This window comes from Hyperoodon ampullatus (assembly GCF_949752795.1).
Source record: "Hyperoodon ampullatus genome assembly, chromosome: 6".
NCBI lineage: Eukaryota > Metazoa > Chordata > Mammalia > Artiodactyla > Ziphiidae > Hyperoodon > Hyperoodon ampullatus.
This window is the reverse complement of record NC_136919.1, coordinates 105,092,595-105,116,552: the sequence shown is the minus strand read 5'-3', so window position 1 is coordinate 105,116,552 and position 23,958 is coordinate 105,092,595. Positions and strand designations below refer to the sequence as shown.

At 52.3% G+C, this 23,958-nt stretch overlaps 1 protein-coding gene across 1 annotated transcript in view; it reads right to left on the bottom strand.

The window, feature by feature from the left end:
* The window catches only part of WNK2 (WNK lysine deficient protein kinase 2), a gene marked incomplete at its 5' end in the record, with an annotated part of 158,323 nt that overhangs the window by 94,167 nt on the left and 40,198 nt on the right, over window positions 1–23,958 (bottom strand). The window contains 7 exons of the mRNA XM_079706772.1: window positions 5–160; window positions 2,670–2,872; window positions 6,429–6,711; window positions 14,779–14,998; window positions 17,239–17,327; window positions 19,991–20,148; window positions 23,595–23,815. Coding sequence (XP_079562898.1) covers window positions 5–160; window positions 2,670–2,872; window positions 6,429–6,711; window positions 14,779–14,998; window positions 17,239–17,327; window positions 19,991–20,148; window positions 23,595–23,815 — 1,330 coding nt within the window. The remainder of the gene's footprint in view (window positions 1–4; window positions 161–2,669; window positions 2,873–6,428; window positions 6,712–14,778; window positions 14,999–17,238; window positions 17,328–19,990; window positions 20,149–23,594; window positions 23,816–23,958) is intronic.

Genomic DNA, 23,958 nt, shown 5'->3' with positions numbered 1-23,958 from the left:
TCACCTGGTGGGCGGGGGGTGGGGGCTGAACTGGGCCCGTCGGCACAGGGGCACTGGGCGGCGGCAGCCCAGGGGCGAAGCTCATGGCCGGCTCTGGGAAAGGCTGCTGTGGGAGCAGAGGGCGGGCGGGGGGCGGGATGGAGGCCCCCGACAGGCCAGGCTGCAAAAAGCACCCAGAGCCACACTCAGGAGCTGTCCTAAGGAGCCCTGCCAAGCACACACTCACCGTCTTCAGGGACCCATCTCTCACGCCCCGTGCCTGCCATCCTGCCAGGGACACTTTCCTAGGAACGTGATGCAGCAGAAGCAAGGTGTGGAGGTCCCTAAACCAAGAACAGCCACACCTCCCAACCAGGGAATGTCCTAGAACTTCGGCTCCACAGAATATCATGCTGTGAGAAAAGATCATTAAAAGAGATTTGTGGAACTTTGGAAAACGCTTGTTAGGACATTAAATGAGGGAAAGATAAAAAGGCATACGTGTCTTGTTTATAGGACTATATAAAATGGGTACGTGTGGATATATTCACAAACAGAATATGGAAACGTGCGAATAAAACGTGGGACAGAGCTGGAGAGAGGGGTGCCCTGAAGAGCTGCGAGTCTCCCATGATTCACCCATCAGGAAAGCAACAAGGCCACAGATGTGAGCCCTCACTGCCAAGCACAGCATAGACATGGACTAGGAAAGAGTCAGAAATCTGAGTATGGGATGTTTGATGCTATTAAGAACAGCTGCTAACTTGTTCACTTTTAGGTGCAATAATGGTACTGGGTTTTGTTTTCAGAGTCTTGATCCTGAAGAAATATAGACTGAAATATCTTGGGGCAAAACATCTTTCTGTCTAGGATTTACTTCAAAATACTGTGGATGCAAGAAGCAGGTGAGAGCTATGGAAAAAAACCCAGAGATGACTTCTGAAGCTGAGAGCACATCGACATCAGAAAGTTCTCTCACTTGTTTTCTAGATGAAACACGTGACCATAATTTCCAAAATCATTATCACTCACTTCACCTTCGGCAGTAAACGCTTTATGAAAAGCAGCATGGGGTAGAATGGAACCTCTCCTTTGCATTCACCTGAAGCCACAGGGCGGAATGAGTCACCTGTGCACATGTTCCTAGAGCCGCAATCCCTAGCCCAGCAGGAGTCAGGAGCTCAGGCAGCCTGGAGGCCTCAAGAGGAGCGGCTTGTACTCCCGACTCCACCATCTGTGCCACTTCTTCCCTGGGTCCCAGGGGCAAATCACCATGGCAACCCTCCCCAGGAGCCCTCAGTGCACCCTGGGGACCCCTTCTTTCCAAGATGCTTTTGCATAAATAGGCAAAAAGATGGGAGAGAACACTCCAGCCGATTTTGGGTGCATCCTGACCAGGCCCTCGACCTACCTGTGCACAGGCATCCTGGCCTGTGGGCCAAAACTAGGACAGGGGCAGTGCTGCAGGGACCTGGGTGGAGAGCACACTGTGTGGCCAGGGAAAGTATGACCCTGCCCTAGAGCGGATGAGGGCCGGTGGAAGGTTCTGGCTCAGCCCTAGCATGGGTGACCTAAAGCCAAGAACCACTGCTCTGAGAAGCAGGTGGCCTTCTCATAAATGAACTCTTCCTGCTCTAAAATCATATTTCACTTAATTTTGTGAAACGAGGCAAACTGCAAGTGCAAACTGCAAATGAATACTGGGCTCCAGTCAGCAGAGGCAAATGCTTCGACTGCTTTTCCAAAGGGACTTTCTGAGCCTGAGCAGTCAGGAGGGGAGGGAAGAGAGACAGAGGTGGCCAGAAAGGCTGGGGCCCGGCACTCAGCAGCCCCAAAAGGCAGCCACAGTGTGAGGGTGCGTGATTGAAAGCACACGTGAGAGTGTGTTGGGAGCCACTGTAACGCGAGGCAGGAGATGCTCTTCGGGCAGGGGCGCTGGCCCTGACCACTTCTGGGCCTGAGAGGCATCTAAATCTCTCTCTGGACCCCTCTCCACAGCCTGGCTCAAGGGCAACTTCCCTGGGACTGACCACTTGGGACTGGGAAGCAAGCAACTGTTTTGCTTTCTTTAACGTTAAAAAAAATCAAAATAAAAAAACAAATGCTAAATGTGACCCCCTCATCTAGCAATTTCCATCTCATCTAACAAATTACTCCACAGGCATAAATAAGCATGAGGCCCTTTCAATCCTACTTCTCAAACATCACTGAAAACACTTCCTGTGATTTGGTCATTTCCATACCTCTAACTTTTAATGGCTGCATAATATGTAGTGGAGAAATGCCAGGAGATACGTAACACTCCCTCAGTGAAGCTAGACACTGAGACAAAAATCAAAGGTTTCATTACTATAAATGATGCTTTTCTGTCACCTTTGCAACAGTCAGAAGTAACTTTTCAGGCCCAGTGTCAGTCACAGGGTGGGACCTTGCCAGGTTTATCACAGCTTTGCAAGCACTGGGTGTCACTGGGCTCTGTTTCCAGTATTTTCTCATCTGGCAGGTCTTTCAGGGTACACCATAGGCTGCTCCAGCCTGCAGCCCTGCAGTTACTGGCAAGGATGGACCTCCCACAGGCCTGCTTTTGCATGGCTGGGAACTGACAACAGGCCAGCACCGACTGGATGGACCATCACAGACTCTAGTCCATGTGGACAGGAACTCTGGCCAGAAGGGGTGGGCTGACTCACCACAGCAGGCTGCTGGTAGGCCCCCAGTGAGGGCAGGCTATGTGGCAGGACAGGCCCGTCACTCACGCTCACAGAGGGGCTGCACACACACTGGGCGGGGGGCTGCACTCCATCTGCCAGTGAGCCCAGCACAACGCTCTGCTGGCTGCTCTGCGAGTCCGAATACACCGTGGAGCCCTGGCCACTGTCAAACGTGCTGTCCGCTGGGGAAGGAGCACAAAAGCACAGCTCAAAGCGGGCACCCCCAAACATCACCCCACAGCACTCCAGCAAGTCTCAGGGAACGCAAACGTGGGACAGCTTGTCCTTGTGTTTTCTTCTGTAAAACAAAGACTTGGTTACATGTCCAGATCACATACATAATAAATGTGTGTCATTTTGAAAAGTCAACTAAAGAACGGTACAGGGGGCTGTAATTGTACCACCCAGAAATGGCCATGGCAGCCTGCCCACACACTGCCTGACATCTGTTGGTGCTCACCATGGGCCACCAGGGATCCCAGGTGGGTACCTTGCACCATCCTCTGTAGGCAGGACGACTTCCACCGGCTTACAGATAGGGACCTCATCTGGCACCTGACTTGGCCTTGAAAGTGAGCACTTTCAGCTCTTCAAAGGCACCAGATGGAATGTCCAAGTTAGGAAAAGCTACAGTCATGCGGAGGAAAAAACTACCACCTGAGTTTTATAGTGGGGGAGGGAGGTCTCAGGACCCTGACCACCTCCACTCACCACAGCAAAGAGCCTGCAGTAGGAAGACGTGGGTCCAAATCTAGCCCCTCACTTCACAGGCCCAGGTGTAACGTGGTTGGAAAATGGGGCGGACGAGGTGCCTGCCCCACAGAGAGGCCATAAAAGGGGGACCCAGAGATTCCACGGCCCAAGGCAGCCCCCCAAGAGGCCAGTCTCACCCAAGGTCAGCCCAGATTGGCCATCAAACCCAGCCTGGGTGGAAGGAGCTGCCTGCACATGGGGGCACAGACAAGACTGCCATGGCCCACAGGCTGGTCTCACCAAGCCTGGGAAGACACCTGGGAAGACAGGGCACCTGCATGGTCATGCCAGGCAAGAGTGAAATGCAAAAACCTGTTTGAAGTGGCACTTTTGTTTTACTGCCTCCAGATTCCAAAGGCTACATAAATATTAGGATTTGTCACCTACGAACACCAAGTTATTTCTATGGGGCGCCTTTTAGTGTTGGCATCGTGTCCATTTGTAATTTAAACAAATAAAGTAAAAGAGGACTCTTGTTGGCTTTGCAACAAAATAATTTTTCCCAAGAGCTGATCAGAACTTATTTTGACCCAGGAAGACTTAAGAATGGTGAGGTTTGATTGTGCAAAGCCAATTTAACAAGTGGCTTTGAGTTTTAATGAGGTGGCTAGTAGTCGTTGCTACTTAGAGACAGAGACAGAGAGCATGTGCACATGAGAGACAGTGTGGGCACACGAGACAGAGACAGAGAGGTGAGTGCATGAGAGAGAGCACACAGACCAATTTCAAGTAGAGTGACTCTAACCATATATGTGACGTTTTATATTTTTAAAGTGAATGTGTTTATTTGTATAATAAAAAATTATTTTTAAAAATCACTTTTAACCTATTGACAAATTGTGTTCTCACAGTCACAGATGCTGGCCCAAGCTTGAGCCTGATCTGGTTAGCTGGTGGGCAGCTAGCAGAAAACATAGTGGGGAGTCAAAACATATGGTATTTGCTGCACCTTCCAATATATGAAAGTGTGTGTGTGCCCATCTTGTCATCTAAGACCAGGCACCCTCCAGTGATGCGTGTGCTGCTTGCGTCTACATTAGTTCATCTTTATGAAGCACAGCGTGGTCCAGCCGGCACCAGGCACTGCGGCCAGAGGGATGGCTGAGCATGGGCTTTCTGTTCTGACCCATGGCAAGGTGCAGAAGAGCATGTGCAGGGTGCTGTGGGTTACAGATTAGAGAGAGACACAGGGGTGCCCACGTGTGTGCATGTGTGCCCATGCGCCTGTGCCCATGCACTTGTGTGGGTATATGCTATGTGCACACATGTATGTATGTATGCATATGCATGTTGAGCGTGTGTGTGGTAGACTGCAGGTATAGGTTATGTCTGGAAGTTATTATCTCTGGAAGTTAAAGTTAAAAGATGTAAAACATCAGTGACCTCCAGGGAGGAAAATTAACTGGCTTTTGCTGTATACCCTCTTGGATTTTCTGAATATTATAAAATGTGACTAAATATAGTCTACTTTAGAGAAATTACGATAAACAGGTAAAACTGTTTTTGAGAAGTATGGCCACTAGGTGAAGCACACTCATTCTTAGTCAGTCAGGAAGGAGATCTGTTTGCAGACAGAATGCCCACCCATCTGTTGATTCACATCTACGCAACGGGTCGAGCCTGTGTCGCAACATCTTACCACAGCAGAGCATTTTCTAGGTCACAGGCTGTATCTCTTCAAAGTTCAACAAAAGGAGATTGCTTCATTCCTGTCCTAGAAATGGTCCAACCAAAAATTATGTTTTCAGGGCTTCCCTGGTGGCGCAGTGGTTGAGAGTCCACCTGCCGATGCAGGGGACATGGGTTCGTGCCCCGGTCCGGGAAGATCCCACATGCCACGGAGCAGCTAGGCCTGTGAGCCATGGCCACTGAGCCTGCGCTCCACAACGGGAGAGGCCACAACAGTGAGAGGCCCATGTACCGCAAAAAAAAAAGAAAAGAAAAAAAAATTATGTTTTCAAAGTGTGTAGTGGTACATCAGGTGTGGAAAGCCTCTTCCTACAAAAAATGTATGCTGTTGAACTAATTTTTCGGTTTATCAGAAAATGGAGTGATGATGTAGCGATTCTATTCTACAAAGCAAACTTGAGCAGGTAGGAGAGAAGTAAACAGTAGGCAACCTATCTCAAAGTGATGGCCAGCCAACTGATGGCTTGAATTCAAACAGCCTACTTTGAAGAATGTTTGGTTATTTTACTGATAAAGAAAGGATGTAACTATTAAATAGATTAAACAGACTATTTTGGTCTTTCCACACAAACAACCTGAAATAGTGGCTTGGGCAGGTGGCTCAGCTCTCCATGCTTATTCACAGAACAGACAGAAAAGGCTACATCCCCCATCTTCAGCTCACGGCTGAATTTTTAGGATACTGAGGACTTCCACTTAGACATGGAGAAGACACAGGATTCTTCATTCCAGTGGTCTGAGATGAAGCCAGGTACAAAGTGACCCCCACCAATCCATCAGTGACACTCTCTGGGAGACACACTAAAGGTCTCAAAGGTTCAGTACCAGAAGGGAGATAACCTTGGGGATGGATAATCTAAGCAGCAGAAGTCACAGTCAAGACCATGGCATGACTAGAGGCTGCAGCCACTGGCAGCCCCAGGACCACAGCATGTAGCACAGATGCCTCCACTGGTCAGTGACTCCAGGGCTGAGGTCCAGCCCTCAGGTTCCCTGTGAGGCTGGGACTGATATATTCCAGACAGGATAAGTAGCTGAACTAAACAAGCTCCATCCCTGCTGGCTCGGGGGGCACAGGAGGTTCTGGGTTTCCCTGGATATTTGTCCCCCACCTGTCCTGAGAAGCTGGAGTTCAGTGAGACTTAAACCCCTCTGGGAACAGATCTTTTTGCAACGTGGGGATGCTTCCAGCGCCCTCCCTGGAAGAATGTTTGCCCACACCAATCATTCATACCCGCGGGGTGGGCTAAGGGGAGGGCGGCAGGGCAGGGGGGCCCTGGGGAGGGCAGCACTCACAGGCCAGGGAGGTGGCGCTGGCCGGCAGCGCAGGGGTGAGGAGGTGCTGGTCGGCCTCGGGCTCCTCCAGCTCTGGCGGCCCAGCCTGAGAGTGGTAGGTCACCTGGACCTGCAGGGGTGTGGGTGGGCCCCTGGCCTTGTCAGGGCTGCCGGGGTCCCGCTGCTCCTGGGGCTGCAGCGCTGGCCAGATCCTCTTCCGCCGCCACTGGATCAATGCCACGCGGTCACGGATGGACTTGGCCACAACCTTCACATCGCTCTCATGGAAAAATCCTGACTCGATCTGCAAAGGAAATCGCCGTGTCATTACTGGGATCAGCCCCACCCACGTGCCCCACCACCAGGCAACCCTGCCGTATGCACCGCCGCCTCCTGCTTGTGGGGTCTCTGCCCAAAGTCCCCTCCTCGGGTCCCTCACCCCCATCACCGAGCTCGTTCCTCTCATGGACACTCTCGTCATCCCGTAAGTAAATATCCTCCCGCCATCGACTGTAGATCCACAGGGAGAGTGACCATCTAAACCTACACTGACCCGGCTCCTGGGTCGGCGACAACACAGCAGATGCTCGTAACCACGGGCTGGATGTGTGAGGGGAAAAGGAAGATCCTAATCTGCCTCCGGCAGGGCCAAAACTCAGAGTAGCCCCTCACTGGCTGGGCCCCAGGGCTTTCATGGAGCCCCTTGCTCAGGCTGGCCGAGGGCGGGAAAGAGGTCCTGGCCGCATCTGTGTGCTCAGGGACAGGGACAAGTAGCCTCAACCAGTCCTCAGTGCTGTCCTGGACATTCTCTGAGAAGTCACAGAGGCTGGGGGAAGGAGGCACATTTAGTAACAAGAGACCAGAAAAGTGTGTAGCCATGCCTAGCCAAATTCTGAACCCAGTTTTCCCAACGGAGCCTTTGAGAGCATTTGTAAATGAATCAAGGATCTCCAGGAAACATCAGAGTGCCCTCTGAGAATATTTATGGCAGAACCACAAAACGGCGGAAGCCAGGTTCCTCACCGTCACTGTGGGATTCCCCACGTGAAACAGGAGAGAACCAGAGAACAAACCTCGTGGCGCTGGAATCACGTGAACTCACGGTTTTCAAAGTACAACACACATAAATATGCCAGATGTAGATGCGAGTGTGTACATCTATGGTGCGGCATGTGCTTCTGAACTGAGTGGGCGCAGGGCAACGAGCGGAGCTTGGCCACTGTGAGAGCGGGTTCAGGCTTGCAGGGAAAATGGCAAGGGGCCTGGCCATCTCACTGTGTCTGAAATCGAGGACACGCTCAGAAAATGGCAGGCATGCAGGGCCACGTGGAAGCTCGCACCCAGGGCCTCCCACCGGCTGAATCCGGGGCATTCTGAGCACCAAAATAAACAGTGATGTATGATGGTTTGAAGGACGTGTCTACAGACGCACACAGGAGAAATGAAAGCGATCTGTGGTGGCAGAAGTGATGGGTTTGCTGCCAGCGTGAGGTTACGCCAAGGGGGGCCACATACCTGCGGTCTCTGTCTCTCTGTCTCTCAGTCTCTCAGCCTATCTCTCAGCCTCTGTCTCTCTGTGTGTCTCCCTCTGTCTCTATCTCTCTGTCTCTCCCTCTGTGTCTCTGTCTCTCAGTCTCTCAGTCTATCTCTCAGCCTCTGTCTCTCTGTGTGTCTCCCTCTGTCTCTATCTCTCTGTCTCTCCCTCTGTGTCTCTGTCTCTCAGTCTCTCAGTCTATCTCTCAGCCTCTGTCTCTCTGTGTGTCTCCCTCTGTCTCTATCTCTCTGCCTCTCCCTCTGTGTCTCTGTCTCTCAGTCTCTCAGTCTATCTCTCAGCCTCTGTCTCTCTGTGTGTCTCCCTCTGTCTCTATCTCTGTCTCTCCCTCTGTGTCTCTGTCTCTCAGTCTCTCAGCCTATCTCTCAGCCTCTGTCTCTCTGTGTGTCTCCCTCTGTCTCTATCTCTCTGTCTCTCCCTCTGTGTCTCTGTCTCTCAGTCTCTCAGTCTATCTCTCAGCCTCTGTCTCTCTGTGTGTCTCCCTCTGTCTCTATCTCTCTGTCTCCCCCTCTGTGTCTCTGTCTCTCAGACTCTCAGCCTATCTCTCAGCCTCTGTCTCTCTGTGTGTCTCCCTCTGTCTCTATCTCTCTGTCTCTCCCTCTGTGTCTCTGTCTCTCTCCCTCCTGTGGATCACCTGCTCCCATGAAGCCATGTCATGAGCTGCCCTTTGAATGTCCCACCTGGTTGGGAACTGAATGTGCCGCCACCAGTCAGGTGAGCAAGCACAGACACAAACCCTCGGCCCCAGTGAGCCCTGGCAGACACGCTGGCTACACCTCATGAGGGGCCCTGAGTCAGAAGCACCCGCTAAGCTACCCCCGGATGCCTGGCCTCGGAGACTGCGCAAGACCATAAGTGTGTACAGGCCGGTGTTGGGGGTAATTTGTTGGCAGCGATAGGTAACTCACCAATGGAGCATACAACCTACTGAATAAAAGAGAAACTGTGAGTGCACACAGATATAAATATACGGCAAGCCTGGTGAAAATGGAATATTTACGTAGTTTCAAGGTACCTGCCCACAAAATAGTTATTAATTATAACTGCACATGGAGACCCCTGGCAGAAACCCTCAACCACGTGACCTCAGGGAGTGTCCTTGGTGGGCTGACCGTGGTGAGCGAGCCTGATCTGCGCTCTTGCCATGAAGGCATCACTGGACACCTCGGACCCTGGGTGGGGCTGGGTTGCTCTCCCAGTTCTGACAGCCGAGGTGCCTGTTAGGAAAGTCCCTGTCTGTGGGACACAGACACGGGTCTGGCCAAAAGAAGTCACCTTGAACAGTTCTGTTCCACATTTGCAGCTTTGCTATAAGTTTGCGATTATTTCAAAAGACTCATTTCAGAAGACAACTCCATTTGACAGAATGAACTGTGCTGAAGTCCTGCAGATATCCACCCTGAGGCCCCCGCCAGGCTCAGCCCAGGACGGGGAGGTGTGAGCAGGGCTGGGCACGTGGCCAGGACTTGCTGAAGAGGCCGAGCCAGGGTTCAGCACCCACCCTCAGTGCCACCCCCACGTGGCTGACCTGACCAGAGGCCGCTGGAAAGAAAGCATCCCACAGACACGCTTGCCTGCCATTTCTATTTTCTGCCCATGACCCATTTTCCCTTCCATCTCCATTTTCACAGTCACCCCCCAGTGATCCTCTCCAAGGTGTTTCTTCTATTTTTTGCCAAACAGCAGAGACTTTGGCCACACTGGAACATCCTATTATCTGGGGGCTGTGTAGGCAGAAGGGCTGGCACCACAAACACGAGAATCGCTGGGCTAGGCTACAAGTTCCCTCCCCTCCCACCCTGGGGGTCTACACGAGGGGTCACTTCCAGATCAAAGCCAGCCCAGGTCCCCAAAGAGCCCACCCTTCTCTGAGCCCTGGGGGCATCTTTGTTCTGATCCACATTCACACAGGCCTCCCCAGTGCATCCCCTACCCACCACCGGCACCCTTCCCACGCCCCCTGCAGGACCTGCTTGGGGGAGATTGTAGAGGGAGAAGAGAAAGCTATCCCATCGGCCTGCCTCCCGCCCCCAGGTAGCCTCAGGAAGGCAGCCTCATCATCTTCACCACTCAACACTCAATAAGCTCAGGTGTTAACAACAGGGCAGCCCAGACCAGGCGCCAAGTCCTAGAACTGGCAGTGCAGTGACACCCCTATGCTTTCAAAGCACTTCCTTTGTAAGGTTACCATCTGTTTATATAACCAACACTGGTGTTTCATTCGTAGTCATCTCCTCTTTAAATTACTTTAAGTTTTGAAGAAGTGTGTGTGTTGAGTTAAAGCTATCAGCAAGTGAACACCCAGCTGAGCAACCTGGGAGTTGTGCGCTCTGAAACTCTGCCCAGCTTGGGCTTCCTCGGGGTCCTAACACCTGGCCCAGGGACAGTCCAGGAGAGGCCCAGGCAGCTGCCATCAGGACCCCAGGGAGAAGGAGAGCCCCAGACCCCAGGGTTGGCTCTGGTATTTACAGATGGGTGGGAAGGAGAGGGGAGTGGGGGGAAAGTTAGACCCTGGCCAACGGCTGCAGGACCAGCACTGACCTGCAAGGACCAGCCAGGAGCCAGGTCTAGCCAGGGTTCAGGAGCAGCAGCCAGTAACAACCGGGGCACTCACACAGGTGGAAGACCCCGCTGTGTGAATGTGGCCACTTTCATCACAGGCACTCCAGGGCTCTGGGCTCATTCTGTTTCTTAAGCAGAGTGTTGGGTATGTGTTGTTTTTTTTATTATTCCTTAACTGAACACAGTGATGCACCTTCTTCTGCAAGGATGGCATACAGCACAGAGGATGTTCCCCATGAAAAGGCGCTTTTAAAGGAGACAGAGGAGAGGGAAGGGGGAGGCGCCAGGCCCAGGGCCTGCACTGTGAACTCTTGGAGACACCTCCCACCCGTGAGTCCAGTCAGGTGCCAGGGACTTGGTGAGGACCGGGCCGTGGCTACAGGCACAGGGGTGTACGCAAGGACCTGGGGGCTGGGCAGCATCTGTGCTGCGGCCAGGGGCCAAGGTATTTTCTATGTTGAGGCAGAGAAGGGATGAGTCCTCTCAGGAGGGTGGGCAGGTCCTGGGAAGGGGCCCAGGCCACGTTTGGGCACCACTGTCTTATAACTGAAGAGTGTCTGGAACAGAATCAAGAACGGAGCTGGAGCTGGAGGAGGTACCTGGTCCAGCTGAGGCGCAGATGGCACCGGTTGTCTGGGTCCCAGGTGCCTCCAGGACATGTCACCATGTGGAAACTGTGTGCCCTGTCGTTCTCATGCCATCGCTATGCGATGCTCATGGGGGAACGAGAACACTGCTCGCCACCTGTGCTTCCTGAGGTGCCTGCACCTCGACAGACACACACCCTCAAGGCTGTCCAGAGACCCAGCTCATCTCCATGCAGGCCTAGCCAACCCCCCCGAGGCCTCCCTCTGCTCCTCCTGCCCCCGGGACACCTGGAGCTGCTAGCCAGGTACCCCCAGTGCCCACGGCCCCTCCAGGACACTCTCCATATGCAACCCACCTTCCCGAACCTCAGCTCACAGGATACCAGCCTGCACACCACCTTGATCGTTACTTATGTTTGTGCTTTAAACTTCAGCAGAAAGCATGGAGAGACCACAGTGTCACAGTATGGAAAAACAGAGATCCTGAATTATAGGACTGATGGGCTGGTAATTCTCTTTTTTTTTTTTTTTAATTTTTTTAATGTGGAATCTAAAAAAATAATACAAATGAATCTATATACAAAACAGAAATAGACTCACAGACATAGGTTACCAAAGGGGAAAGGGAGGGGGAGGGACAAATTAGGACTATGGGATTAACAGACACAAACTACTATACTAAAATAGATAAGCTGGTAATCATCTTAATGCAACTCTCAACAAATATGTAGCAATTCAACAGTGCGCACTATGCAAGGTCATAGAAAGATCCTCCCAGAAGCACAGAGCTAAACGATACTGTTAAATCCGATTACAGCAGAGGTGTCTGTTTCTAGGCCCAGGAATGTGACCAGCAGCTGAGAAGGAGTCCTGACACGGGCTCCGTGCCATTAGCAAGGCGTCACACCTACCACACGGGCCATCAGGGGCACAGGCTGCTGTTCAGTGGAAGGCAGGGTCCTGACTGGCCGTGTACCTCCCACTCCTGTCCTGCCCTAACCTGCTGCAACCACCTAAACCAAGTTCCATGGACCCCTCACTTGACACATGCCCAGTCCCCTGAGTTCCCCTTGGTCCATGGCTCCCACACCTTAAATGGCATGGCCAGCCTCAATTTCCTTATCTGAGCAGAGCCTCACTGAGCAGTGGTCAGCACAGCCTGGCCCCGCAGATATGCTCCCCACAGGAGCCTGTGCAGGCAGCCTTCCCTCCACCTCCTGTAGCCCACCTTCCAGGGCCATGCCAGGATCTTTCCCTATCAAATTACCAGTGGCATTTTTCACAGAGCTAGAACAAAATAATTTAAAATTTTTTATGTAACCATGAAAGACTCCGAATAGCCAAAATAATCTTGAGAAAGGAGAACAGAGCTGGAGGAATCATGCTCCCTGACTTCAGACTATACTACAAAGCCACAGTAATCAAAACAGTATGGTACTGGCACAAAAACAGACGCATAGATCAATGGAACTGGAAAGAAAGCCCAGAAATAGACCCATGCACTTATGGTCAATTAATCTACCACAAAGGAGGCAAGTATATACATTTGAGAAAAGACAGTTGCTTCAATAATTGGTGCTGGGAAAACTGGACAGCTACATGTAAAAGAATGAAATTAGAACATTCTCTAACATCATATACAAAAATAAACTCAAAATGGATTAAAGACCTCGATGAAAGACTAGATATTATCAAAGTCCTAGAGGAAAACATAGGTAGAACACTCTTCGACATAAATCGCAGCAATATTTTTTTGGATTTGTCTCCTAGAGTAATGGAAATAAAAGCAAAAATAAACAAATGGAACCTAATTAAACTTAAAAGCTTCTGCACAGTGATGGAAACTATAAACAAAACAAAAAGACAACCTACAGAATGGGAGAAAATATTTGCAAATGATGCAACCAAAAAGGGATTAACTTCCCAAATATACAAAAAGCTCATATAGCTCAATACCAAAAAAAACAAACAACCCAATCAAAAAAATGGGCAGAAGACCTAAGTAGACATTTCTCCAAAGAAGACATACAGATGGCCAACAGGTACATGAAAGCATGTCCAACATAGCTAATTATTTGAGAAATGCAAATCAAAACTACAATGAGGTGTGACCTCACACTTGTCAGAATGGCCATCAGCAAAAAGTCTACAAATAATAAATGTTGGCAAGGGTGTGGAGAAAAGGGAACCCTCCTACACTGTTGGGGGGAATGTAAATTGGTACAGCCACTGTGGAGAACAGTATGGAGGTTCCTTAAAAAATAGAGTTACCATATGACCCAGCAATCCCACTTCTAGGCATTAACCAGAAAAGACAAAAGCTCTATTTCAAAAAAAAAAAAATACATGCACCCCAATGTTCATAGCAGCACTATTTACAACAGCCAAGACATGGAAACAACCTAAATGTCCACTGACGACTGAACAGATAAAAACGATGTGATACTGTATATACATAAAGGAATATTACTTAAATAAAATAAAGGAATATTACTCAGCCATAAAAAAGAATGAAATGATGTCATTTGCAGCAACCTGGTTGGACCTAGAGATTATCATACTAAGTGAAGTAAAGTCAGAGAAAGACAAATATCATACAATATCACTTATATGTGGGATCTTAAAAAATGATACAAATGAACTTATTCACAAAACAGAAATAGACTCACAGACATAGAAAACAAACTTATGGTTACCAAAGAGGAAAGAGTTGGGAGGAGGATAAATTAGGAGTTTGGGATTAACAGATACACACTACTATATATAAAATAGATAAACAATAGGACCCACTGTATAGCACAGGGAACTATATTCAATACACTGTAATAACCTATATTAGAAAAGAATCTAAAAAAGAACACATACACACACACACACACGTATACATGTATATACACACATACATAACTGAATCACTTTGCTGTACACCTGAACATTATAAATCAACTATACCTCAATTTTTAAAAATATATTTTATTGTATTGATTAAAAAAAAAAACCTACTGGGGTCCAGGGAATCCACTTGTAAAGACTCCATCGGCCATACCCTTGGGACTTACTACATTTTTGATAGATGTGCTATTTTCAGTGACGCATTTATTTTAAAAAAGAGAAAAAAAGGGCATGCATTTCTGTGGTTATGACAGGCACAGCCCAGCACTTACTCTCCTGCAACAAGCATGCATATTTTTACTCTTGCTCAGATTTTCCAGTAAAAATCAGTGTCTTATTTCTCAAGTATACTTCTTTCCCTCTGTGATACAAAACATCTCTATTCTCCTGCTCTCACCAGGCCCTCCAGACCACAATGCCCCACAGAAACAAAGTGAAATAAAGATCAAACCCAAAGGCCCACACCTGCACAAGGTTAGCAAGAATCTGGTCAAAACAGGGCTCTTCCTGATATGCTAAAGTCCCCAGGGATCTCTCCGACCAGTCCACAATATCCTTTCACTGCACCATTTCCAAGGTGATGTCCTACATCTGTGCAGCAGGGTGACTCAGACCTATGTTGTCCTTCACAGCTGCACTCGACCAACAGGGATCCTTGTTCCCAGAACTGCCCACCCACTGCAGGACCACGCTCCTTTTCTGACTTCATTCTAATCTTTGGAAACCACACACTTTCAAGGAACGCACCCAGATTTGCCAAGGAACAAGAACACATTACCATTTCCTGCGCCACGTCATCCGGCGTCTCCCTCTCCAGGTCAAAGGTGAATTCTATGGCCCCATTGTCCTTGGGCTTGCCCTTCAGTTTCTTGGGGTCCTCAACCCAGAGCCGCAGGGCGATGGTGGACTTCCTGCCATGGTCCTCCTCAGCCAGCTCCACCCTCACACCTGTGTCCTCCGCGAAGAAGGCGTGGCTGAGCAGGTCCTTGATCTCGTACCTGGGGAGGGGATGGCTGTCAGGCAGGGCAAAGGCACACTTGCTGAGGGGGTCCTGGACACGGGGTGCAGGGGCCATGACCAGCCCAGCTCCCTCTAGAAAGTCCTCTGACTGTACTACCCACTGGGCAGTCTCTGCCCTCGAGGGCAGCACAAAACAGTACATCTCCATTCCCTAACTCCCAGGGGAAGAGGAAAAACCTACTACTGAAGACGTCTAACTGCATAATACGTAAGCCTTCTTTTTTTCTCTCATTATAAACATTAAACATCCCCACTTTTAAGAGACTTGGGTAATTCAGAAAAGAATGTTTAAATCAGGCTCTGCACTGTGTAGTCAAAGCCTGCTGAGGTGCTAGGGGGCTCTCAGTTGTCCAGGTAAAACTGAACTGGACCCAGAAGAGGCAGGCCCCCACCTCCCCAGCTCACCACCTGAGGGACCCTGGCCTCAAGGGACATTTTCAGAGGCTCCTCAGCACGGTAATGGGGGGCAGGTGTTGCCATGCTAACCATTCTGCCTCCCAAATCCACATCCCTAAATGCTCATCTAGTTCCCGTCTCTGGCACAAACAGATCCCTGTTTTGTCCTGGGACGGGCTTCCTCCCAGCATCCTGTCTGTGGTCACCGTGGCCTTCGAGTTCCAGTGGCCCATCGCTGATTGCTGCTGAGGACAACACATCCCACATGCCACCCAGACAGCCACCATGAATGAAAGGGGGAGAGTAGGGTGAGCAACCCTCAGGGAGGGTGACAAATGCCTGTGGGGACCCTGGGGAAGGTCAGGAGTTAGGGCCCCTGGGGGCGCAGAGGTCACAGCCCTGGGGGCTCTGTCTGTCCTGGTCTGGGAGGTGGTCTCTGTACTTTTCTGATGTGATATACTTTTCAGAGTTTTTTAGTATTTTTGTTTAAAAAACAAAACACGATAACCTGCAGGGGGCCAGAGAGAAGGCCTGGGGATCAGGACAGGGCCCCTACATGAGAGATGACGGAAAAGGACAGTGATCAATGCTAGGCACAGAAATGGGGGAGAGGGCATGAGCTGGGTGTGCAAGGGCAGGGAGGGCACATGAGGGAGTGAGGGAGAGGTATGTGGGGAGAGGAGGAGAAGAAATGGGGAGGGTGGGGAATGGGCAGGAGAAGAAGGGCGGGGTGGGGAGAAGGAAGAGAGGGAGGAGGGAGGGAGATGGGAGAAAGGAGGAGATAGGGAAAGAAGGGGCAGAGGGGAGGAAGGAAGGGGAGAAAAGAGAGGATGGAGGGATGGGCAAGGAGGGAGGGAAGGAAGGAAGGAGAGAGAGAGGAAGGAAGGAGAGAAAAGGGAGGGATGGAGGGATGGGCAAGGAGGGAGGGAAGGAAGGAAGGAGAGAGAGAGGAAGGAAGGAGAGAAAAGGGAGGGATGGAGGGATGGGCAAGGAGGGAGAGAAGGAAGGAAGGAGAGAGAGAGGGAGGAAGGAGAGAAAAGGGAGGGATGGAGGGATGGGCAAGGAGGGAGGGAAGGAAGGAAGGAGAGAGAGAGGAAGGAAGGGGAGAAAAGAGAGGGATGGAGGGATGGGCAAGGAGGGAGGGAAGAAAGGAAGGAGAGAGAGAGGGAGGAAGGAAGGATTGGGGAGGAGAGGAGAGGGAGGAAGGGGGAGGGAGGGAGGGAAAGAGGGAAAGAGGGAAGAGGGATGGGGGAGGGAGGAAGGAAGGAGGAAGGCTCAGAACACACACCTAGCATCCCGGCTGACCAGCTGAGGAAGGAAGAAAGGGCCCTGAGCTGAGCTGGGAGCTGGTCTGGGGGGCATCTCGAGGGCTCTGACTTGAATGTGGGACTTTTGAGACGGGTCAGACAAACAGGTGCATGAAAAACGCAGCCTGGAGCTGAGAGGGAGGGCAGGATGAGACTCGCTGGGGAGCCCGGCATGGGGGTGTCCTCCAGGCTGGGGGTATGGATAGGCTTGCCGGGGACAACACAGACAAAAAGCAACAAGGGAAGAATGAGTCCCCAGTAGCGGCCACACTCCAGGCTGGGTGGGCGAGAAGCAGCCAGCCAAGGGGTTGGGGGCTCTAGGACAGTCCCCAAAGCCAGGGAGCATGTTCCAGGCAGCAGAGCTCGGGCAGGGACTGCCCACCAACCGCCCAGCAGGCTTCTTGGGACCTGGTATGCCTGTGGCCTGAAGTGGCCTATCTCCAATACTCTTCTTCTCTTGGGAAGCAATTTCAGCCAGAGCAACAGCCCAGATCCGATTCTGCCTGGGAACTCACCTTTCCTCCTTGTTTTTGCAGATACACTCCCCAATAATCTCCTTGATTTCAGGATCATGCACTTTCTCAAAGCTGGCCGGCTTGATGCCCTGAAGATGACATGAGGAGAGTCACCTAATACCAAATTGGGGTCTGTTTCTTGTGCACCTCACACTCACCCCAGCAGAAGAGAAGGCAGGAAGTGCATGAGCCTTGTTTGGGGTTGGGGTCGGGGGGGCTGTTTCAGTCTAAGTCCCCACTGAAGGGCTGTTGGGAGTAGTGAGGTCTGGGGAAGAGAAAGATTCAGGGGAGACTCAGAGCGGGGGCGGGGAAGGTGCACCTGCCCAAGGCCACCCACCGGCCAGCCAGGGCCTCCCATGCCAGCTGCCCAGAGGTCTTGGAGGCTGGACAAGGAACCCTAAAGGGCTGGCCTTTCTCGCCACGGCCCCCTGGAGGGTGCAGAAGTCACTATGCGGTCACTGTTGCTGGCCCCACCGTGGTCACCGGCGGGGCTGACTTCCAAGGCCTGGTGGCTTGAGGGGGCTGCAAGCAAGCATCTGTGCCACAGAATTCCACAGCCAGCAGCCACATCAGATGACTTTCAGGCAGCGGGAGCAGGAGGTGGCTGAGCATTCATGCTGACCAGAGACCCAGCGGGTGCTAGGGGTGTGCAGCCAGAGGCATGGGGGCAGCAGAGTGTCAATCCCACGAGCAGATAGGATTCCAGGAGAAACAGGGGCTGGACTGCCGGGCTTATTTGCAATCTGTTCAGGGTGGGGTTTGCGGGGAGGGGATCCTGGTTTTTAAACATTTTAAACACAGTGAGGGCTCAACCATCATGTTCTTCCTCCTTCAAAACGACTTTGGCTTCAAAGGTCTCGTCCTGGCTTGTTTTTTTGGTTTTTTAAAGCATACGTTTTCCCACAGAAAGGAATGGGGGAGAGGGGAGGTGCAGCCCCAGCCGAGGGGCAGACCTGGCAGTGCAGTATCCCCAGCAGCTCCCACCACCCGGCTGGGGCCCCATGGTGCCCACCAAACCCCCGCCCACGACCCCTGGCCATAACCAATGGGGTCAGGTTGGGCCTGACATGCAGGGGAGTCTGTGCAGCAACAGACACAGCACCCTGGGTTTCAGAAGCAGACAAGGGGTCCCCCTAAGATGAGAAGCCCGTGCCACTCCACTGAAGCCAACAGAAAAAGAAGTTTACCTATGCCAGGAAGAAAGGCCACAGTCCTACGGGGGTGGGGGCAGGTGGTCTGAGAAACTATAAATACAGGTAAGTGTGTACGTACACTGTCATTTAAATCTCTGGAGAGCCGAGGCCCCCAAAGCAGGTGAAGAATGTGTCAGAAGAACAAGGTGCTGTTTTGAAGGGGCTCACGTCTCTGGGCTCAGAAGCATACAGAGTTGGGGCAGCTGAGAATTATGGGCACCAAGACCCCAAGAGACCCCCACGGACGGGAGCAGATGCTGGAGGCTGGACCAGCGTGTGGGTGTAGCGTGAGGGCCCAGAGGACCCAGAGCACAAGGGTGTTATTGCAAACAGATGAAACACCAAGGATCAGGGAATGCATCTTTCATCTGATTTCCTCGAGGAGGCAAGGTGGAGCTGAGCCTAGCTTTAACCAAACCAACATGGGTGCACGTAGGCGCCGCGGGACCCTGACTAGTGTCCTGTCTCCCAGGGCCTAAATGGGGGGCAGCAGGGCTGGTGGAAGAACCAGAGTGGCCGAGGAGCATGTGCCCAGGGGACTCAGTCCCTGTCTCCCCAAGCCCAGCAGAAGGACCACCACCCCATCCACATGTGCAACCAGAACCAAGGTCAGCAGCTGCTCCATCTGCACCCTGGGCACCAGCACCCCTTCAAGGCCTGGCAACGCAGCCCTAACCTCCCCTGTCCCCCTGGAGGACCACTGCCCACAGCCGATGGGCCCACCTCTCCGGTCAGCACCACTGGGGAGCTGCACACCTATCTGTGGGTCTCTGACCCATGCCCACAAGTGCTGCCAACCACCTTCCCACCTTGCACCCTCAGCGGCACACAGGAGGGGCTCAAAGTAAGTAAATGACCAATAGATAACTTAGAATTAAGAACCAAAGGACAGAAGCAAGCTGCAACCTGCGGGAAGGGCTCAAGGTGGAGGGCGGGATAAGGGCGGGCGCTCCGGAGTGGCGAGAACCATGGCTCCTCATGCTTCTGCAGAAGTGAGGAAGCTGCATCGGGGGCGGGGGCAAGGCAACCAGCACTCGGGTGGTGGGGCCTTGGGGCCGCAAGTGCAAATGGACAGTGAGCTACCAGGGCCCAGAAAAGCCACAGCCCCAGCTGCCCTGCCCTGGATGCTCCCCTTGCATTCCCCACCCAGCGGGACAGCCACAGGGGGGAGAACGGGATGCTGTTTTCACAACTGAAACCATCCAGTTAAAGCCTAGGGACATGCCAGAAGATGGGAAAGCCAGCAGCCCCCAGGTGGCACAGAGGAGGGGATATATGGACAGGCGGCCTGGGCACCTCCTGGAGAGGCCCCTTCGGTGCTCCAGCCCCGCAGCGCTGCGTGAGCCCCCAGTGACAGCCTCCAGGATCCGCCCACAGCCCACATTACAACTGCTGCTACTCCACCGCAGCTCAGAGACCTGAGTTACCCGCTAAGCCTCTATTTCCCCATCTGTAAAATGGCTTCCTTCCCATCCTCACACAGCTTCTGTGAGGATTTTACAAAGCACACAGGGCCCAGCGCGGGACACACAGCCCATCACAGTGGCCGGTGGACTCACACAGGTGACCTTCCTGTAGATCTGGGCAGCGTTCTGGCACTCCGAGTAGGGGTACTCCGAGGTGGCCATCTCCAGCATACACATCCCGAAGGCGTAAACATCCACGGACTCATCGTAATGCTCCTCATACATCTCTGGCGCCATGAACTCGGGGGTACCTGCGCCCAGGAGCAAAAGATGCAGGGTCAGTGGTCACTGAGCCCAGGAGACCCTTGGGCCTCTCAGAGCCCCACGCCTCCTCCCCCATCCACAAGCCAGGGCTGGCCCTGCCCCCATGCTCCTTGTCATTGGTCCTGGAATGCAGGATTCAAACAGGATTCTGCTTTACTGACGGAAGTTCCCCAAAATTCCCCCTGGACCCTCCTGATTCCAGGTTGGATGAGTTCACAGCGCCATCCCCTGACCACAGAGCTGGGAGACCATTACTTCCCAGGAGACGGGGTTTGTGCCAGAAATGGCAGAGGTGCCTCTTTGAGGAGGCAGAAACCTGAGCACACCCCTCCTGGCCACAGGCCCAGATGACCCCAAGCAGACAAAAACGTGTGGCCACCACAGAGCTCCTTAAACTGCAAAACCCCAGAAAGCCTCCCATGTCCCTAGACAAACAGAGCACCGAGCAGCCCAGGCGGTGATCATCTTCACTGAAGGTGGCTGCCTGGGGACAGCTGGGCAGGCGCCATTCACCTGGCAGGTACCAGCTAGGTGTTATGGTGAGAACTGCCCCTCCATTCTCAGCACAAGAGATTTTAAAATAACGCTTACTCTGAATTTTTAAGGCCATGAGAGACTCACATAGGCTGAGTAAAATAAGCCAAATATATGACGGCACATGCATGCTGACCATCCCGTATAAAATGATAAGCACAGACCAAAATGACTCATCTAGGAGGTGGGGTTACGGCTGATTTTTCCTTTAGTTTGGTGTTTTTAATTTTCCTGTAACAAACATTTGCTTTAAAAGTCACAAACTCCTTTTATTAAAATAGGTCCAGTTGAGCATCTGTCAAGCTGAATGCAAAGAAAAGGGGCCATCAATTTCTATAAGACTGCTTTTAATTTTCACTTCTCCATCTCTGTTGACTTTGGAAGATTCTCAAAATGTTCGTTTTTTTGAAAAGCAGATGCAAAACAGCACAAACTATTGGGTTAAAAAGCATGGCGGTTGTGGGGGGGCCTGGGATGCAGAGAGATTAAGGATGATTTTAATTTTTTCTCCTTTACCTATAATTTCGATTTAAGATGTACTATATGTTTAACTTAAAAAGTTAACAGTTTAGGTAAAAAATGGGAAAAACAAGAATCTATGTTATGATTTACATACATGCATAAAGAATTCTGGAAGATCCCATCAGAAATAATGATGAGTAGAGAGAAAACAGGAGTTCAAGGGACCCTGCACAAGGAATTTTTCATCCTTTTGGGCTTTTGAACCATATGACTGTACTGAAAATTTTTTGCACTTGGCTATATCCATCTATAGGGGAAGAGGGAGAAAGGAGCCTCAGGGCTGCTGGCAAGAAGCTGGGAGCTGAGCTGGCCTGGGGGGACCCCACTCACCTGGTCAGGACTCCCAATCACCCAGCTCAGTCTCTTCTGAGACCCTTGGGAACCAGGAATGCTGCTTTACAAGAAATACCCCAAGGCCCCCAGATGTCCTGGCTTTGGGGGGGGTAGGGTGGGCAGTGGGTGTGTGTGGGCCCCAGCTCCAATCTGGGATGGTGGGGGATGCCAATTCTGCGCATGTGCTTGGGCCACAGACACTGAACTTTTTTCTCTTTCCTTACAAGGTAGCCATTTAAATCTAAATGTTAAGAAGAATGTGTGTGTGCCGGCACACACACACACACCTGTCTCTCCAGGGACCTCTGGGCACACCTCGTCAGCCCCATGGCCCTGCATCCCCCACGTCCCAGCCTCCATGGCTGTGAACACCTGCAGGGAGGACTGCACCCACTTCACCTCCACCTACTCAGGACCCAGCACAAACGCAGGGAGAGCACACCATGACAGCATCAGATCCAAGTGGCCCTCAGGGACAAACCCCACAAGGGTCATGGGTAGCATCTGGGAGGCTGCCACACAGATGTCTCAAGTGGGCTACGTCTTATCTGCACAAAACCTCTCTGACGGCTGCACCCAGAATGGGTCCACAGCATCAACCACCCCTCAGGTACCCTGGACACAGCATGGAGGGGAAAGCATCATCCTGGGGGATCCCCCACCTGACCACAGACACCCCCCCACTCAGCTGAGGCCCCTTGCTGAGGCCAAGGCCTTGCTGTCCAGGGCCTATTTAGATGCGTTAATCAGCCCCCACTTACAATGAGTGTGGAGCCTCGTGGGCTCCGGCTGAGCAAAAGGTGGGGTGACCAGGGAGCCCCATGAAATCAGGCACCCTTTGTGGGGCTCACTGTTCCTCCTGGAAACACCCCGGCTTCATCTCACCCCAAAAACTGGAAAGTCCGTTTCCAAGAGGGAAAAGAGGCACCAAGGAAACCCCCACTTCCAAGGCCAAATCTGCAAAACCTGCCTGGAAACCTCCAGCAGCTCACAGGCCTGGGGGTGTGCCCCACAGCTAGACCCTCACCTGTTCCACCTATTTCACAGATCGGGAACTGAGGCCTGGGTCAACCCTTGCCCCACCACTCAGCTTTCCTGTTCAGCCGGAGGCCCCATGTCCACAGGGCACCCCCAGTGGCCACCCTGCCCCAGATGTCACATTCCAAACCCACTACCCTGCCAGAGAAGTTTCCAAATTCCCACCGTTTCATTTTCCACAAACAGGTCAAGTTCTGTCTCCAACCGTGCAGCAAAACCATGAACTCGCAAAGCCCTGAATCACCCTCTCATTCTGCTTATGTGGGAAGAAGCCCTCGCATCATGGCACGCAGGAGAGCCTCTCCCAATCCCACCTGATCCAAGCTTCCAGAGCCACATCCTGGAGCCACCTCACCCTGCAGCACACTGGCATTTTCCAGACATCTTGAACCCCGTAAATGGCTGCCCCACAGTCCCTTCAAGCACTCTCTCTGCAAAGCCTGGAGGGGCTCCCATCGGGCCTGGTGGACACATAGTGCCCACTGTGTATCAGGACCACACCAGGACCCCACGCGGGGCTGGCACGAGCTGCAGACCATCTCCTCGTGGCAACTACAGCAACAGAGTGGCTTCTCAGAGGAGGACAAGAAATGCAGAGGCAGGAGTGGCCAGCAAACTGCCATCCACATGGAATCCCTCAGCCCCCATGCCCCACACGCTCACTCCGTGCCCCAAAGTACCCCAAGGGCTCCTTTCTGTGGGCCTCAGGGCCTGGGGCACCCTACCCAACCCCCAGCCCACTGAAGCCAGCTCCAGCCTCACTGACCACAAAGCCCCCACAGCCCTCTGTCCTCCGGACCTCCTTCCCCCTCCCAAGTACCCACAGCACTAACAGCCCCTTGGTGCCAGTCAGCCTCACCACCCAAAGGACAGAGCCAAGGGACTCACAGGGCACCCAGGGCTGCAGCCTGGCAGAGGGCACAGGAAGGGAGCAGAACGAGCGCACCTCCCTCTTGCAGGACGGTGACCCCGAGGCGGGGGGGAGGTGCCCTGGAGACGCGCTTACCTATCACACTCTTGGCAAAGGATGCTCTCTTGAGAGTGGCCAGGCCCAAGTCGCCAATCTTCACAGACCCTGTGGGTCCGGTGATAAAGATGTTGTCGCACTTGAGGTCCCGATGGATGATGGGGGGCGTCCTGGTGTGCAGGAACAGCAGGCCCTTCAGGATCTGCCGGCACCAGCTGCGCAGGACCTTGGGCTTCATCACCTTGAACCTCTTCAGGTACCTGTGGGTGGGGGTGCGGCTCACCGACAGCTCGTGTGGGGGAGGGGCTTCCAATTGCTGGGGGCTGTGTATTTATCACCCAAACAGGGGCACTTCTGAGAGAGGGGTGCTGGCCACACCAGCCAGGACCACCCCAAGCAGATA